This window comes from Cervus canadensis, chromosome 12, assembly GCF_019320065.1.
Source record: "Cervus canadensis isolate Bull #8, Minnesota chromosome 12, ASM1932006v1, whole genome shotgun sequence".
In the NCBI taxonomy this organism is placed as follows: Eukaryota; Metazoa; Chordata; class Mammalia; order Artiodactyla; family Cervidae; genus Cervus; species Cervus canadensis.
The window spans coordinates 33,416,976-33,435,906 of NC_057397.1; the positions used below are offsets into that span (position 1 = coordinate 33,416,976).

Below are 18,931 nucleotides of genomic sequence, written 5' to 3' on the forward strand. Positions count from 1 at the left end.
CATCTTTTCGGCCAAAAGAATCATGTTTTCTACCATTAGTTTCACTTGGGCAATGAAAAGAAAGTTAATATCAGTGGATTCAACGTTACAAAATCTATCACCCTGTAAAGTTTTATTTAATCTCTCCTGCTTTGAACTCCACCAAAGCATGTCTCAAAAGGTGATAACCACTTCTGTTTAGAACATTCTGGTTTCCCCTCCCCGCCCCCAATATACACAGTGTGCCTTTAATTTCCAAGTGAGTTTTATAAAGCATATTTAGTACAACACTTCATTTAACGGCAATGACACAGCAGTACAAGAGAATTCTGTTAAAGCAGAATGATATAATTTATGACGTTTCACTAAAGAGTAAAAATAAATGCTTTACCACATGAAGTGGAAGAGAAAGCAGAAATAAATAGTTGCTTTACCTTTAATATGGAAAAAAGAAAAAAAACTGGCTTATTTATGTTGATATGGAACAGAAAGCAGTAACAAAAGCATTTGGACACCTTGCTCACAGCAGGTATACAAAATCAGCATTTAGCTTCTAAATCACTTGCTATTTACTTAGGCGTTGGCAATAGCATACCTCAAGATCAGAATCCGGAGGAGGAGAAGGGTTATTGTTTCTTCGGCCCCGTCCACGTGACTTCCCATCTGAACCTCGACGCAATCGATCGGAATCTGAATCTTTAATAGGTGTTGACGGGCTGTGGATTGTACCGTACTCTGTGGAAATACAGGAAGGATTTTCATCTCTTGTTGTATCACTACAGTGTCAAGATTAACCCTGTTTTAATTCACAGGGAAGTCGGAAGAGTAAAGCTCTGCTCAAATTCTCCATTATCTTTTACTGGCATTGGTAAATAATTTAAGAGGAAGTTGAAAAAGTGTGTGATTAGAAATACTTAAAATTTAATGGAAGGTGGGAGACAACAGGTTGTATGAAGTTGGAGAGACTGCCTTTGTGGTTCTCTGTGATGAAACAATGCACCCCCATCTTCAGGTCCACCTTCTCTCTCATCCCACAAATGGCCCCTGGCCACACTGAGAGGTCCACGCAACTGCCTTATAGGGGCTCTTCCAATGACAGAAAGGCTTCTGGTTCATGGAAAGAAATAAAGAAAAACCCCTGGGCCAGGGAAAACAGAATCAGATGGATTTTTCTTTGAAAATTTAAATTCTCCATTTTCTCCCTCATTTTATGTGAGAACAAGGGGGTGGGCAAGATGAGGAGAGCTGGTGTATGAGCAACACCACACTCTGCATGGTATTTGTCACAGGCTCTTTCTGTGTCTTAGTCTCTTTGGACCAAATATCCCAAACTAGGCAGCACATTAAAGTCACTCATCCGGGAAACTCAGAGAAACCATGGAAACAATCGCACAGAAGCCACAAAATTAAAAACAATCCGCAGCATGCTCAGAGGAAGAGCTGGACAGTGGTTGTGGAGCTGGGAGGAGACTGTTTCCAGAAAAAAGACATCTACTCTTACCCCTAGGTACGTTCTCCTCATAGTCCATCCAGTTCACCCATCAGACATCTCTACCCACACAAACTTCAGGTAGGTGTACAGGTGTGCTGACTCCCCCCAAACCTCTTTGCCAGATCACTCTACTAGATATGGCTTGAAATCTCCTAGTCTAATATGAGGAATATTACTTTCACAGAGACAACAGCACTACATCTCACCAAACAGGAAACCGTAGAGAACAGCTAGAGACCTGGTAGCCATTGTTAACTGGTACTAAGTTATTGTACCAGTTACTCTACCAGTTGAACAATGGTACAGTTGTACCACTGACTCTACCAGGACCTTCCATGAGTCAAACTGCAGCATGGTCTCAGTATAACCTCCAAGTTGAAGCGCTTCTGCAAAGCCTTAAGAGTCAGGGTAGGTAGGAATGGACTTTGACAGATTAAATTTCATTTCTAAATCACAAGAGATAGCTCGATGTCTCTTGTTTCACCTTAAAACCTAATTGGTTCCTATCGCTTTTAGATGTAGCTTCTGCATGTCCTCTGGCACAGCGAACCAGATGGCAAACTTCCTCATATAAACTGGTCATGTGATTCTTGCACCCAGAAACCACCGTGAGGACTTAACAAAGTTACTAGTTAATTACAGCCAGAAAATCCAAAACAATGCCACTCAATGCTCAATTTATGTTAATCAAGATGCATTTCTGAGCTAACTCATCTGGTAGAACTGTTAGAATACAGTGCTACATGGTCAATGATAAGCATTCTCTAAAATCTATATTAGATTCTTTTCCTGCAGAGGTAGATGTTTGTGGCAAATTCTCAAGAGGTTCCAAACCAAGCTTCTCTCTTCCATGTTTTATAGAGAATTGGGAACTACCCACAAATTTATTTTTTACAGAGTTCATTAGATACAAAGTTGTGTTTTAAAGAAAATATCTTGATCTCTTTTTTCTTTAAATATTCTTCAATCTACATCTCCATACAGAACCTGAATAGCCACTACCCTATACAGAACACACACCAATCTCTTTTAATAGTTTCAAAATGGCATATTTACTTTGTCTCTGGCATAGCTGAAATCTAATTTGCCCTGGATGTCAAGCACTTGTCGTAAAGTCTATCTTGGATGCAATGAGCTCTCTAGCTCTGGAGGTTCATCTTTGTTAAGAAGCTGAAGACACCAAATAATGTGTCTTACCACGTGTTTTACACCTCGACTTCCAGAAAGAGAGCATTTTGTCCTCAAAGTAATTTCTCTTACCTGTTTTCTGAACCCAGATTTCCTCCAATTGACTGCCTATTCCTTTACTTCTTGGTGTTTACTTCTTTATCCTTTTTTTAAAATCTCAGTTAAATCTTTAAAAATACATTTTGTCTCAATTTGTTTGAAAATAGAAAAGCTAGAATGAAATCAATTACTTACTTCTGTAAACCTCCCTCCAAAGAAAACAAACTGAAAGATCAAAGTTTACAAAAACATTTTTACACCATGTTATGTAGTTTTTCCAGGTGAAGAAAATAAACCCTAAGAGATGAACAATCTGAAGTTTTAAAATATTAAAACACACACACATACCCCTCCTTATAGGCCTCAACTTATTAGAAGGAATATGAAATCTGAATAATACAAGCTATTTTTTTTTTATTCTTCCTCTTTGTTTTACAAGGCAGTATGAAATGCTTCTACTCTCCTAACCAGCTTTCCTGTCTCTTAGTTCTCCTTCCTCCTATTGGGGCAAAACAACTCAACAAATAATTTAATCTTCTAATCCACCGTCTTATGTTTCATTAAAATCCTCTCTAAATTGTTCCACTTTACCCCCACTGAGATAATGGATGTGAAAACATTCAGAAGAGCATTCATTTCATCTAACCAACATTGACTGAATGTTACTCTTCAAGCACTGTACTAGGAGCTTGAAGTATAATGATGTACCAACCAGGTATGGTTCCTGCCTTCTTGGAGCTTAACATTCAGAGGAGGGCATTGATTCATGAATAAAAATGAGAGATTACCAAACAATATGGCAAATGTAATGAAAGGGGAAAGGAGACTAATGGGTGACCACAGAGGAACTCCATGTAATTCAGATATGCAGGGTTACAGAAGTTTTCTGATGATGGAAGTCAAATTTGCCAATGAAGAGGGTATATAATAGCTCCAAACAGTCACAGATCATGTTTGAAGGTGCAGAGAGAGAGAGAGCATGTTGGGACTTCCTTAGTGGTCCAGTAGTTGAGAATCCGCTTGCCAATGCAGGAGACATGGGTTCCATCCCTGGTCTGGGAAGATCCCACATGCTATCGGGCAACTAAGCCCATGTACCACAACTGTTGAATCTGTGCTCCAGAGCCCAGGAGCCACAACGACTAAGTTCATGTGCTAAAACTACTGAGCCCATGAGCTCTCGAGCCTGTGTTCCGCAAAAAGAGAAGCCACCATAATGAGAGGCACACACACCGCAACTAGAGTAGCCCTCACTCTCCACAGCGAGAGAAAAGCCTCAACAGCGAGGAAGCATAGTGAATCCAGCATAGTCATAAGTAAAATTATTTAAAACAGACAGAGAACATACTGGAGAACTGAAAAACAATCAATGTGACCTGACTCTACTGAACACAGAGAGAAGACTGGAGTGGCAGGCAAAGAATTCAACAAGGAGGTGATGTCAAATTTCGATTACTCTAGCTCTAGTGTGGTGAGGGTCCTGGAGAGAAAAGAAGACTGAGAAAGGGAGAGAGATCCTCACAAGAGGATAACTCAGTCAAGGTGATGGATGCTGGGGGCCCAGATGCAGGGAGCGGGGATAAGGGAGAGTTACAGATTCAAAGAGGTATTTGGTAGTGAAATCAATCACTAATGGGATAAAAAAGGGGGTGAGGATGATGTTCACACTAGTGGTTGGCAGCTAGGCAGATTGCAGTATGAGCATGGGGCTTAGGAAGGAGGGATGGAGAGAAAAATGTAGGTGACAATTTGGGTCCAGCTTTGGACGTATTGAAGAGTCTGTGGCATTTGAGTAAGATGTCTGATAGGCTGATGGCTCCGAAGCTCAGAAAAGAAAGGTGGGTTGAGTTTAGATTTGGAAATTGACACCATATGTAGTGGTTGAGAGGTAAAGAATCCTCCTGCCAATGCAGAAGACATAAAATACATAAGAGATGCTAGTTCAATCCCTGGGTCAGGAAGATCCCCTTGAGGAGGGCATGGCAATCCACTCCAATATTCTTGCCTGGAGAATCCCATGGATAGAGGAGCCTGGAGGGCCATCTAAGGTCAATATGGTCTCAAAGAGTTTGATATGACTAAAGAAACTTAGCATGCACACACGTAGTGGAACAAATGGATGTCATTAAAAACATGCAGTGTGTGTAGAAGAAATGGGCACAGAATGGTGGGTGGGGTGTGAAAAGGAATACCAAGGTCAGTGCATTATAGATGAAGGAATATGATAGGAAGGAAAGAGGGATCAGTAACTTCAGATCACCCAAGAGATAAGGAAAAAGGAAGACTGAATTCAAAAGTATTTTAGAGCCAAAGAGGTCTTTGGTATACATGGTGAAAGTATAGGTTTGGTAAGTATTTAGAAGGTAGATTGGTGGATAAAGATGAGAGAGAAGAAAGTAAAAGAGCAAGCAGGGGGCAAAGCTCCTAAAATATTACCGATGACCCTAAAATGGCCAAATCCAATAAGTTTTAGTCTTCAATCTTATCTGACCTCTCTGTGGCTGTGCTGGCCACCTGCTCATTTAAACCATGAACCCATTAGAATAACTGAGCTTCCTATCCTTCTGTTCTTCACTCTACCCCTCACACTGTACCTTCTGTCTCTTTGGCTACCACTTCTCTCTACCTAAAGTTTAAATGTTCTCGATGTCAGTGATACTAAATATGATCTGCAACAAAAAAAAGAAAAAGGAGTTTGCAAAATCAGGATGTTAAGCAATGCAAAGTAATGCAATGTCTTGCTAAGATTTGTTAAAGTCAGCTCAAATAAATAGCAAGCTTATTTACATGCAACAATTACATGCTGAAGCAAATCCCATCTCTCACCATGGACCAGTGATAAATAACTGGTGCACAGCCAGCCCCTGGGTAGACTATATTCTGAGAAGCAGTGCACTAGAGTTTCCCTCCCTAGCCCTCTTATCTCACTATAGGCTCTAAGTGGTTTGTAGCATCTGTAAGAAGGATTTCAATGATAATCCAGGCTGATGATGCTAAAGCTTTACCTCATCTCTTGATCTGACTATCCCACTGTTTGCCAGACCTCTTGATCTGAATATTCCATGAATACCACAACTAAAGTCGTTCTAAACTGAATCCTGCGCCTCTGTTCTTCAGTCTGATGAGTGGTACATCTATCCAGTTTTCCAAGCCAGAAATTCTTTAGTAGCTCCATCAAATCAAGACTAAGTTCTGCGACTTTTCTCTCCTAAATACTTTTGCTCCAAGATTAGGCCTTCATTATCCTTTGTCTTGATTCTTGCAAGTGGCTGTTTCCAAGCTTGCTACCTGCAGCCTTTTACCTATCTTCTGCACCACCGTGACAGCAAGCTTGAAAACTATTCAATGCTCTAAACCCTCCGGGGGGAGGGAGACAGGAAAAAGAGTCTGCCACATTTCAAATCATGACCCCACTACTGATTAGACTTTGTTCAAGTTATTTTCCTTTTCTTGGACTTAGTTTCACCATCTGTAAAATGGAAATCAATGGCATAAAGTAAAACTACTGTGTAAAGGTATTTAGAACCATGAATGACACTAGCAGAACAAAGTTCCACTGAGTCACTTTCTGACACCTCATCTCTAACCAATCTGACTTCAGACACATCTAATTATCTCAGCTTGCCACAAGTGACATGCTGTTTCATGATTCTGCACAGTTTCCTTTTCTTAGAATGCCTTTTCTCCATACTTACTCCCCTCACAGTCTGAGAAATTCCTAGTAACCTCTGAAGATCAAGCTCAAGTACCTTTTCTGTGATTTTCCATCTAAATCTTGGTTCCTACTTTGAATTTACATTTATCTCTATTATAGGGTTATATAATTTTTGTAATCACTTATGTTTATTATGTGCTTATGATCTGTGGTGCTGGAGAAGATTCTAGAGAGTCCCTTGGACTGCAAGGAGATCCAGACAGTCAATCCTAAAGGAAATCAACACTGAATATTCATTAGAAGGACTGGTGCTGAAGCTGAAGCTCCAATACTTTGGCCACCTGATGTGAAGAGTTGACTCATTGGAAAAAAACCCTGATGCTAGGAAAGACTGAGGGCAGGAGGAGAAGGGGGTGACAGAGAATGAGATCACTGGATGGCATCACTGACTCAGGGAACATGAGTTGGAGCAAATTCCAGGAGATGGTGAAGGACAGCGAAGCCTGGTGTGCTACAGTCCACGGGGTTGCAAAGAGTCGGACATGACTTAGCAACAGAACAATAAATGTTCAATATAGAAAAACTTGTTTGATTTATTTTAAGCAAATGTCCATCACTCCTGCTCCTGGAGAGCAGCCCTGGAGGTTATTTGTTTTATATTCTGAAAGCACAGTAAGCGTGCAGAGCACTAAAGTAGACAGTAAAAAAAAAAAAAAAAAAAAAAAAATCAGTGATCAAAAGAATGAGTGTTTCTCTAGTTTTTACTCTATTAAATCTATGAAGATTATCTAATTATTTCTATTGGCAAGTCAAAATATTTACAAGTGGGAAAGAGCTGGAATTCTTTTTAAAGCTTATTTAAAAGTTAATGTTTACATATTCAATCATAAAATATTAAAATCTACACAAGAATATTAAAATTCTCCATTTGTAAATACTACCAAAGAGTTCCATAAACCCTTTAAGAGTAAAAAGAAAAACAGAAAACTGGAACTCAGAAGAGTCCATCTAGTTCATCTGCGCTCGTAACTCCTACCTGAACCTTGGGGAAGGGATTTCCATATTTTTTAGTCTTCAGTCTCCTGGTTTGTCAAGCTGAGGACACAACCTAGATAATATAAAGTCTGATGATCTACAAATGTAAAATATTTACCAAACTGGCTCAGATGGTAAAGAATCTACCTGCAACGCAAGACATCTGTGTTCGATCCCTGGGTCGGGAAGATCCCCTTGAAGAAGGGCATGGCTACCCACTCCAGTATTCTTGCCTGGAGAATCCCATAGACAGAGGAGCCTGGCAGGCTACAGTCCATGGGGTCACAAAGAGCTGGACATGACTGAGCAACTACCACACGCACACCCCAGCTGTTTTTGTTTCTCCCTACACACATACACACAGACACCCACCCACCCAACTTAGTGTTTGTTCCTCCCTCTCACTCCCCCTCAGAATAATGGGTCTAAAATACTTCAAGCAACTTTCAGAACCAGCAGGGTTTATTGTCTACAGAATCTAGTCCAGACTCCTTACCCAGTTTTATTTCTCATGCCTCCCTCGACATGTTACCTACTTTCTCATATACTGTGCCAAACAGTTTTTAAAAGGATTTTGTCCATTTAAACTGTGTCAGTTTGACCACAGCCTTATAAACACTGGCTGTTACTGTTTTAAAGATGTCCTTACTATTTTATTAGGTGCAGAAAATAGTGCTTTATTTTAATTGGGAAATATTGGAGATGCTTGTATGTATGTGCTTGAAAAGTAACTTCCATGAACTGTCCAAATTCTTTGTCAACTTTAAAATATTCATTTACTGATTTATATAAAGTTTTAAAACCTTTTTTTCGTATTTGCAGACACTCTTCCAAGCATGAGAACTCCTCCAATTATGTTGATGTTTCAAATAATGTTTTTCTTCAGAGAAGCTTTTGATTTTGATGGAGTCCTGCTCCACAGCCTAAAAGCTTGATTGGCTCCTTGAAGATATAGGGATAAGAGTTAATACTTAATCTAAGGTTGCTGGGAAGTTCTGATCTAACTTTATATTCCTGGGAATATACATGCCAGTGGAGTTGTAAGGAAAGTAGGATACAGGGCTCCTCCCGTTCCCTTCTCTGTGCTTAGGGATGATGAAGGCCCTCCTTACTCAGTCCAAAGTCTAACCAATGGGAAATACTACTCCCCCGAAAAAGTAGTACGTAAGCGAGCTCCTTGCCAAGAGGAAGCTCTTGCCACGTGCATATGACACTGCGTTCAGGCCAGGAGAGCTACTATCTCTGGACCCTGAATCTGCGTTAAAATGACACAGAAGTGCAGAGCTTTGGGGGAAATGTCTTTTAAGATTATTTGAATTTAGTAAACATGAGACCTAGTGATCAATTTTTATATAGCTGACCCTTGAACAACTTGAGATTAATCTGCCTATAATGGATAGTCAGCCCTCTGTATCCACGCTTCCTCCATTCACAGCATCAACCAATCTCATAGTCCTGTATGTGGTATTTACTAGTGAAAAGTATCCCTATATCAATAGACCTGCACAGTTCAAACTAATGTTGTTCAAGGGTCAACTGTATTCTATTTGCTGCTAGGGAGGACTCAGATAAAAGGAAAAGAGTATATTACTTCCTTAAAAGCAGATATTGCCAGGTTCAAGACTCAAGTATTCAAGGATATGGGGTGAGTAGGAAGAAGATGCCAATCAACACCGAGGCACCCTGAACTTTGGGACTCTCAAGGTCAACCTAAGTACACACACAAATTATCTTAAAAGGTGGTCTATCAAGACAAAAATCATGAAGACTGAAAGAAAGAATGAATGAAGAATGAGAGAGGTTGATTCTGATTAGTGCGGAAAGGTTATCATGGCTCTCTGGAGGCAGGTACATCAAGTTTGACGCTACTGTGGCCACAGGAACCATATACCTCCACTGGGTATGTTCCTGTTAATAATTTTTATACTTGGTTTTCCTAGGTAGGGGAGAGCTGCTGGGTAAGGATGAGTCCAATTATGGTAACCAAGGAGGATTGTATCTTAAGCTAGATATAGGTTCTGCAATCAACACAAGGTGAAAACCACCTATAATCAAAATTACCCCCAAATTCTCTCAACTGAATACACTGAGTAGCAAAGAGTGGGACAGCAGGGCACGGATCACACAGGCCCTGGTGAGGCAAGGAACCGCCCTGCCCGCACTATTAACTTCAACTCTCCTTTTTCAGAGAGGCAGGTGTCTATACATTCTAATACAGAGGTCAGCAAGTGTTTTTTCTTTTTTGGTAAAGAGTCAGCAAATGGTTTTGTGGACCATATGGTCTCTGTGGCAATGACTCAATCCTGCTGATATGGGTCAAAGGGAACCCCAGACAGGATGCTGGTGAAGGAGTACAGGGGTGTTTCAATAAAACTTTATTTACAAAACAGATTTGGCTTGTGGGAACATATAACTGTATTCATTAATGTAACCCTGTGTGATTATGAGATTCAGGCAAGTGACTGTCACCTGACTTTTCTGGGTATTATCACTTCTCCAAAAGTGTTAAGCAATGGTGAATGGTAAAACTGTGTGGTAAAGACAGTAAGTGAAACATGTTGCTGAAATAATTGGAAAACAAGGTCCAAAACAAGGTGCTAATTTTGGGAGAGTTGATAACAAGTAGAAAAGGAATTTAATACATACTTTTTAAAAGGCACTATCCCAGGTGTTAAGAGAACTTAGCCATCATGTCAACCCATCATCCCTACCTTGAATATGCAAACAAGGTTTGTTTTTCTTATGAACACAGTAACTTGATGCAAAACAGATTACAGAGTCTCCTTGGGTTGATATGGGCACCAGACACCTCCATCCTGGGAGGGATTCTGGGTTCTCATCTCCAACAGAACAGGTCTCCGTGCAGGTACCATGCCTGATGAAGCTGCTTTAAGGTGGGCACTGCTCCGGGTGTGCAACCTTGGGGGACACTTGTTTCCCGGGCTCTCTGTAGCTGACTAAATTCTGTCACAAATGACTGGAGCAGGCAAGCTCCAGTGACACTGGATGATAAGCTAAGCTTGTTTCTGAAGAAAGAAAAATTTAAAGGCCCTGCCTGCCATCGTCAAGTCACACTGTTCACAACACAGTCAGCCCTCTGTATCCTCAAGTTCAGCATCCATAGATGAAAAATATTTTTTAAAAAATCCAGAAAGCTCCAAAAAATAAAACTTGAATTTGATGCTTTTGAACTGTGGTGCTGGAGAAGAATCTTGAGAGCCCCTTGGACTGAAAGGAGATCAAACCAGTCAATCCTAAAGGAAATCAGCCCTGAATATTCACTGGAAGGACTAATGTTGAAGCTGAAGCTCCAACGCTTTGGCCACCTGATGCAAAGGACTGACTCATTGGAAAAGACCCTGATGCTGGGAAAGATTGAGGGCAGGAGGAAAAGAGGACGACAAAGGATGAGACAGTTGGATGGCATCACCAATTCAATGGACATGAGTTTGAGCAAACTCTGGGAGACGATGAAGGACAGGGAAGCCTGGTGTGCTGCAGTCCATGGGGTCTCCGAGAGTTGGACACGACTTAGTGACTGAACAACAAGGAATAATTCACATAGTATTTCCATCATAATAGGTATTCCAAGTAATCTAGAGATGATTTAAAGTATACAGGAGGATGTGCCTAGGTTATATGCAAACATTATGACATTTTATAAGGGACTTGACTATCTGTGAATTCTGTATGGGGTGGAGGGCCCACAGGAACCAAACCCCCAGGATACTGAGGGATGATGGGGCAGGAAAATTAACAAGTTTAGGTGAAAGGGCACATGGAAAAGGGGCATGGACATGTCCATGTTCTTTTCACGATGAACACTCAAGATTTTCCTTGATTTCCAGTGACCTCGGACAACTGTATCTGACAACCATTCTTTCCCAGGCCTACCCCCTCAACCCCAGCCCCCTGACAACACTGTAAAATGGATTCTCCTTTCCTATAAGTCATCCTGGAACCAACCTCTCTACTCAAAGATCCTCAGACTTAAAAAGTACGATTTCTACTATTCTCAGAACTCTACAGAAGTTCCCTTGGTGGCCTAACCTTCATACTTGCATTATCTGGTTAACAGAATCATTACCATGGAAGACAAATGCTCACAGCAGAGCACAGGTGTATATATACATCTCATTCAGTTAATTTGATTTTTTTTCCCAGTAAAAGGGGAACAATGTTGGAAAATGTCTTCAAAAAGGTCTTTTAGATACTGTTTTTGGAAAGCAACCTTTTAAACAAGTCAATTTTAAAGCAGCTACAAAATCAGTCACCTTATGGGTGTGTGATGTTAGTCCTCAGCTGTGTCAGACTTTTTGTGACCCCATGGACTGTAGTCCACCAGGCTCCTCTGTCCATGGGGTTTCCCAGGCAAGAATACTGGAATGGGTTGCCATTTCCTTCTCCAGGAGATCTTCCCGACCCAGGGACTGAACCCGGGTCTCCAGCATTGCAAGCAGATTCTTTACCATCTGAGCGACCAGGGAAGCCCCCACCTTACTCATGCCTTGGATCTAAACTTCCATTCACACTGTCCTTCTCTGCTGGAGTCTGAGAAACGAACGGGGAGGATTTTCTTATGTCTTTTCTTTTTTAATCAGTCATCAACGCCACATCTATACTGACAATGAACCGTAACCTCAGTTTCGCTTTTCCCACCTTCCCTTTCCCACTACTGTGATTTGGGGAATTCTGACTCGGGAGATGGCCCTAGGGCATGTTTTCAGTGATGAAAGTTCCTAACAGTGCTGATGCATCTTCTGCCCACTTTCTTAGAACACTGCTATTCCCTCATCTCTGTCCATCTGTGATGACGGCAGCTTCTCTTTCAGATTTGACCTTTCTTAAACGTTTAAAAGAAATGTAAACATGGAATGCTATCTTCTCCTGAAGTCCTAGCTCCGGCCAGTGCCCCTGGGTCTACAGCCCACGGATGTGTTTGATCAGATTCAGCCGGTAACCATGTACCAGGCCACCTCCACGGACGTGCGGCCTGTGTGCTCACATGGGGCCCCAGGCTCAGAAAGGCCCTGCATGTGGTTGAGTGCCCTGCTGTGCTGTTTCTTTCTGTTTTAGAGTCTAGTGTTTATTTTATGTTATGGCAGGTACACTTGAATTTCAAAAACTTAAGACATAGAAAAAGTGGTTAGGGACTAACATTTCTATCAATAATCGATAAAGGTCTAAGATTGTTTATTATATAGCACGGTACAATGGTAGTGCTAATGCTAACAGGGCACCATGGAAATGAGTCTAAAAATTACCATTTAGGTTTTATATAAACAACAGCATTTGCTGCTGTTTTAGAATTTGGGGACACAGTCTGCTGTGCTGTTTTGAAAGTCCTAATTTATGAATAAAGGGCATGCATCTTATGCCCTTTGGCCCACAAACCCTTTAGCCTTCCTGCCTGTGGCTGTCACAAACAAATCCCTGAGCCAGTGGAGCAAGCTCCACCTTGGGATGATGTGCTTAGAGCACCTGCCTCGCACCAGGCAAGATGCTAAGTGCTGGGAATCCAACTGAACAAGACAATATTCCCGCCCTGACAGAACCTCAGAGCTGCTGTGTTCACTGCATATCAAGGCATCACATGGGACAGCTTGCCACTCAGGACCAAGTCTCCTTCTAGCCTCAAGCAAGAAACCTGTCTCCCCAACCACTGAGAAAATAAAAGCACCCATTCTCCATGCTTTCCACGCCTGGGTAAACCCCCTGCCAGTACTTTTCAGGCACTGTCTCCTCCCCTCTTGTTAGGGCGGACAAATTTCTGTGCTCCTAAAACTGACCTCTCATTTGGGCATGAGACCCCAGCCCCTGTCACCTACTTCAGCCAGTTTGTTCCTCTGGAGCACTTACATATGCATACAGGCCAGATCTATTTCCTGCCTGAAAAAATATCCCCAATTTCTCCCTCCAGTTTCTGCACCATTTCTCTATTACCTTGTAATGGACAGCAGAAATAACTGAAAGAATTGGGTTTGCTGCATAAATTTCTTCTCCTCCCATTCTCTTTTACATCCATTCCAATCATGTTGTTTTCTCCAGCGTGTCACCAACACTCCCCTCTGTCAGTATCCCCAGTGATGGCTTTCCCTGGTGGTCCAGAGATTGAGAATCCGCCTGCAAATGCAGGGGACATGGTTCAATTCCTGGTCCGGGAAGAATCCCACACGACTCGGGGCAACTAAGCCCATGTGCCACAACTACTGAGGCCTGCATGCCCCGGAGTCCATGCTCCACGACAAGAGAGGCCACCACGGTGAGAAGCCCACGCACTGCAACTGGAGAGCAGCCCCCACTCTCCGCAACTAGAGAAAGCCCGTGAGCAGCATCGAAGACCCAGCACAGCCAAAAAGAAAGAAAGAAAAAAATAGAAGCAATTCTTAAAGAAAGAAAAAAAGATCCCTAGGGAGTCCCACTCTGTCAAATCCAATGATCAAGTCTCAAGTTCCATGTTTTCAAGCCCTCACTGGCATTATGCCTGGAGGATCACACCTGACTCCCATGCCACGCTTACTTCCCACAGCCTCGCGCTCCCTCTGGCTCTCTCCCCTGCTGTATTCACATGCAGTGTCCTGCTCAACTTATCCAGACACACCGGCTTTAAATGGCATCTCTGTTGACAAATTTAGACTCTAAATGTTCCTGTGAACATCAGACTTACTTATCCAACAACTTCCTTGCCATCCCCCCTCTGGATTTCTCAGAGGCATCTCAAACTCACATGTGCCAAACTGGAAACCCTGATGTCCTCAATGCCACCTTCTCTCCCTGCCATTTTCCCAGATTAGTCAATGGCAAATGTGCTTTTCTAGCTGTTTGTACCCCAAACCACGATGTCACCCATGAGTCCTCTCTTACTCTTCACATTCAATCCACGGACAAATCCCAGTAGCTATACTCTAACCTCTCTCAGGTCTGACAGCCATCAGTGCCTCCACCCCAAGTCCCAAGCCTGGCCCCCACTACATCTCACCTGGATCACTGGAAGCATCTCCTACATGATAGCCCCCAATCCCCATCTTGCCTTGCCCCAGCTCACTCTCTGCTCAACAACCAGACAGATTCCTTTTAAATGTCATGACATCTCACCGCTCTTCTGCTTAAACATTTCTCATCGCACTCAAAACAAAATCCAAAATCCACCCCATGCCCACACACCTGCTGTGATGTGGGCTCTGTACCTCCCACCCTCACCCCCACATTCTCCTCTGCCAACGCACTCCAACCACACTGACCTTCCTACCGCTCCCCAAATCCACCAAGCACAGTCCCTGGTCCAAGCCTTGGTAATTCTGTTTCCTCTCCCACAACAGTCTTCCTCTAAATACACAAGGTGTTTCTCTCCTCATCCCCTTTCCAGTATCTGCTAAAATGTTACCTTGCTGGATCACGATTCAGAAATAATTCACCTGCTCTAACTCTTCTCTTTATGCACCATGTCATCCTTCCAGGTACTTCTGACTACTAAATGCATTTTTATATTTACTTATCGTCTGTGTTCCCTGGTAAAATGTAAACTCCCAGAAGGCAGAGACTATTTTGATCACTGCTAAGTCCCCTGTGTCTAGAACAGAGCCTGGAACATTCGAGAGGCTTAGTAAAGTTTCTTGTTGGATGAACTAACAATCTGGCACATGGAGCATCCCTGGTTCACAAAATGCACACGATCACATGATTGATATTCCCTGATGTAAAATTTAATTTTCAACACTCTCTTAAAGGATCTCCCTGGCAGTCCCATGGTTAAGACTTCGCCTTCCAATGCAGGCGGTGCTGGTCTGATCCCTAGTTGGGGAGCTAAGATCCCGCATACCTCATGGCTGAAAAACCAAAACAGAAAACAGAAACAGTATTGTAAAAAAATTCAATAAAGACTTAAAAAAAATGGTCCATGTAAAAAACACCAACAACAAAACACTCTCTTAAGGAGTGTGTCACAGGTAAGTACGTATCTATGTGGCTTCACGCTCATTCAGGGAGAATCTGACACACACACTCAGTTCCTTACTCCATTTTCTGGGTTCAATCAACTTCATCCAGTACAGAACTAGGAGCTTTTATTTATATATATAAAGTTATGACAAGCCTAGACAGTGTATTAACAAGTAGAGACATCACTTTGCTGACAAAGGTCCATACAGTCAAAGCTATGGTTTTTCCAGTAGTCATGTACAAAAGTGAGAGTTGAACCATAAAGAAGGCTGAGCCCTGAAGAATTGATGCTTTTGAATTGTGGTCCTGGAGGAGACTCTTGAGAGTCCCCTGGACAGCAAGGAGATCAAACCAGTCAATCCTGAATGAAATCAACCCTGAATAGTCATTGGAAGGACTGGTGCTGAAGCGCCAATACTCTGGCCATCTGAAAGGAAGAGCTGACTCATTGGAAAAGACCTTGATGCTGGGAAAGACTGGAGGCAGGAGGAGAAGAGGATGACAGAGGATGAGATGGTTGGACGGCATTACTGATGCAATGGACATGAATCTGAACAAATTCTGGGATATGGTGAAGGATAGGGAAGCCTGGCATGCTGCAGTCCATGGGCTCACAAAGAGTGGGACATGACTTAGTAACAACAACAATTCTGTGTAACATGTTAGTGCTGTCATGTGAAGTGAATTGTTCAAAGTCACCTCTCCGGGCTCAGGTATCTTATTGGTAAAGATAATAATAAAGTGACTTCCAGCTTAAAAAAGCTTTGATCCTTCAATGAAATTTAGTTTAAGTTTGTTCTGACAGAAGTGATACTATCATTGAGCTCATTCAAAAGGGTCTGTATCTCTAGCCTTGGATGGACAGCTCTTTCCTATCCTTTCTATCCCACACTCATTTGCATCTTTTGATGCTGAGGATAAATTTCACCTCCTTTATTAGTTTTTTATTCAAACACTTTACATAAGAAATCTCTGGTTCCTGAATTCTTCTGGACACTGTGCTGCTTCTCCTAGCTCTAAGGATACATTTTAAAGACAACCTTTCTTAGGCATGGTTGTTCACACAGGATACTCCTTAAGGATAGAGAAAAACCCTCCTGCTCTCTGTATGAGTACTTAGTACTTAGAGAGTACCAAGTACTCTCTACGAGTACTTGGTAATTAAGAGATGCTCCATAATTAGCCAAGGGACTGTTAGAGAACACCATCAAATCTTCATTCACAAGTGGCAAAAAAAAACCATGCTTCCTGCCTTTCCTTCACCTAGAGAACAGTGTAACAAAATTTAATGGCAAGATGGAGCAATACCTCTCAAGAGAACTGTACCTCCTCTATAACCTTTATCAACATCACAGCTGAGTCAAGGGAGGTAATTAGATGAACAAATGTACTGAAACGGACACGTTAGGGAAAAACTAAATGGGAAACTGGAAAGGAAAGAGATCCCTCAGAAAGAAAGTGCTTAGAATGCTCAGAACATTTAAAATGTCCTCAGGGATGGAAAAGAAAAGAAACTGCAGAAGTCAAAAATGATGTCAGTGGTAAAGAAAATGAATCCTTACCTTTGGGAAGCATATTACAATTGGCAACATGCTTTTTATATAAATTACCTGAATTGAATACAAGCCTATGAACTAGGCAAGAAGGAATGAGACTCAGAACAGAGAAAAGGAAAGATGGAGATGTGTGTGCTCCTGGGAGGCTATTATTAGGAGAATCTTGAAGGGGTTTTAGCCAAAATGGTGGCACTTAAAAGATGGGTGTAAGGTAATTTGCAAAACAGGCATTTTCTCAGCATGAGTAGTTGCAGTAAATCTTTTCTCTGGCCCTTATTCTTATCATATAAAGCATTTAAATCCTTCATCTTATTTTCTGAGTAATTCATATCCTACATTCACCAAAAAGGGTTTAAGATACCCACCAAATATATACACAATAACTATGCAGCAATCTTTTGAAACAATGAATGAGTACATTAGAAGAAACACGGAGTAGGGGAATGTAAATAAAATGAAGCTGGGGGAGAGTGGTCAGTGCAGGTCTGCAGTCGACAAAAATAGTGGGTTGGCCATAAAGTTCATTCAGCTGTTTCCATAAGATGGTATTGAAAACCCAAAAGAACTTTTTCGCTAACCCAGTGACTCATGGGGGATATAAAGTGAGACAAAACAATGTCTCTACAATTTTTGTAAAGAAACGAGACAGAAATACCTCACAGGATTGCTCATCGAGAGGGTGTGTGTGATACCAGGAACATGCCTTCCTGGTAAATAAAACAGCACGTTTCATAAGACTCTTAACTCCTAAGGCTGACTGCACTGGATTCCACATGGCTGACTTGGTGGTTCAGAGCAAAGAACACTGACTTTGGGCGTCTTCCTTCTTTTAAGGATGAAACTCAAGGTATCTAGATGAACAGGGCCATTACTGCCCTTTCTGGCACCTGCCAGAAGCAAGTTTCCACTTGAGTTTCAGATGGCAACAGGGAGGAGGTTATACTGATGGGTAAGTTGGAGGAGAGCGATACTTGGCTGCTGAGTTGAGAGAAGACTCACAAGCTTCGTTACTAAGTTAGTTACACCGAGAACAGAAAAAACATTCTCTTATGAAAATTAAGAGGCCTTACCAGGAGAGATTCCCAGGCGGAAGGCCACAGACCTGAGGGAAGGCCAATGATATTCCTCAAAAACCTATTGAGGACCCTTCGAGACCTACGAAGTAACAGGCCAACAAGCCCCCAAAGTGACCTGCCAATTTTATACTGGAAGATTTTTAAAGTGGGAGTTATCTCTCTTGGCAACAAATAAACAAACAACCTCATAAAATCCTTGAATAAATTACATTACACTATATAAGACTCTCAGTGACTATTACCTCACCAAAGGAAGTGCTCGGTCATGTCAGACTTTTTGACCCCATGGACTGTAGCCTGCCAGGCTCCTCTGTCCACGGGATTTCCCAGGCAAGAATACTGGAGTGAGTTGCCATTTCCTACTCCAGAGGACTTCACAACCCAAGGGGATCAAACCCACAACTCCTGCATTGCAGGCAGGTTTTTTTTTTTAACCACTGGGCCCCTGGGGAAGCCCCTATCACAGGATAAGACAAGACTTAAAGAAACTGATAACTTCAAGTTACCAGTCACAGAAAAACATGTGTAAAATAGGCCAAGGCAAGTATGCTTGATGACTAGTCTTACAGAAGTAATCAGAAGTCAGAGACCAACAGGTATTAACAAACTTTCAGTTCAGTTCAGTCACTCAGTCGTGTCCAACTTCTTGGGACCCTATGTACTGCAACATGCCAGGCTTCCCTGCCCATCACCAACTCCTGGAGCTTGCTCAAATTCAAGTCCATCAAGTTTGTAATGCCATCCAACCACTTCATCCTCTGTTGGCCCCTTTTCCTCCCGCCTTCAATCTTTCCTAGCATCAGGGTCTTTTCTAAGGAGTCAGTTCTTTGCATCAGGTGGCCAAAGTATTGGGGCTTCGGCTTCAGTGTCAGTCATTCCAATGAATATTCAGGACTGATTTCCTTTAGGATTGACTGGTCTGATCTCCTTGCAGTCCTATAGAAGTAATATATAAGAAGTCTTATAGAAGTAA

General features: G+C 42.0%; 1 protein-coding gene across 10 annotated transcripts in view; it reads right to left on the minus strand.

Annotated features, from left to right (window-relative positions):
• EYA1 (EYA transcriptional coactivator and phosphatase 1) overlaps positions 1-18,931 on the minus strand; it is a 179,954-nt gene that overhangs the window by 81,573 nt on the left and 79,450 nt on the right. For all 10 annotated transcript variants that reach the window (XM_043484052.1, XM_043484062.1, XM_043484053.1 and 7 more), the window contains one exon: positions 575-714. In XM_043484052.1, coding sequence (XP_043339987.1) covers positions 575-714 — 140 coding nt within the window. The remainder of the gene's footprint in view (positions 1-574; positions 715-18,931) is intronic.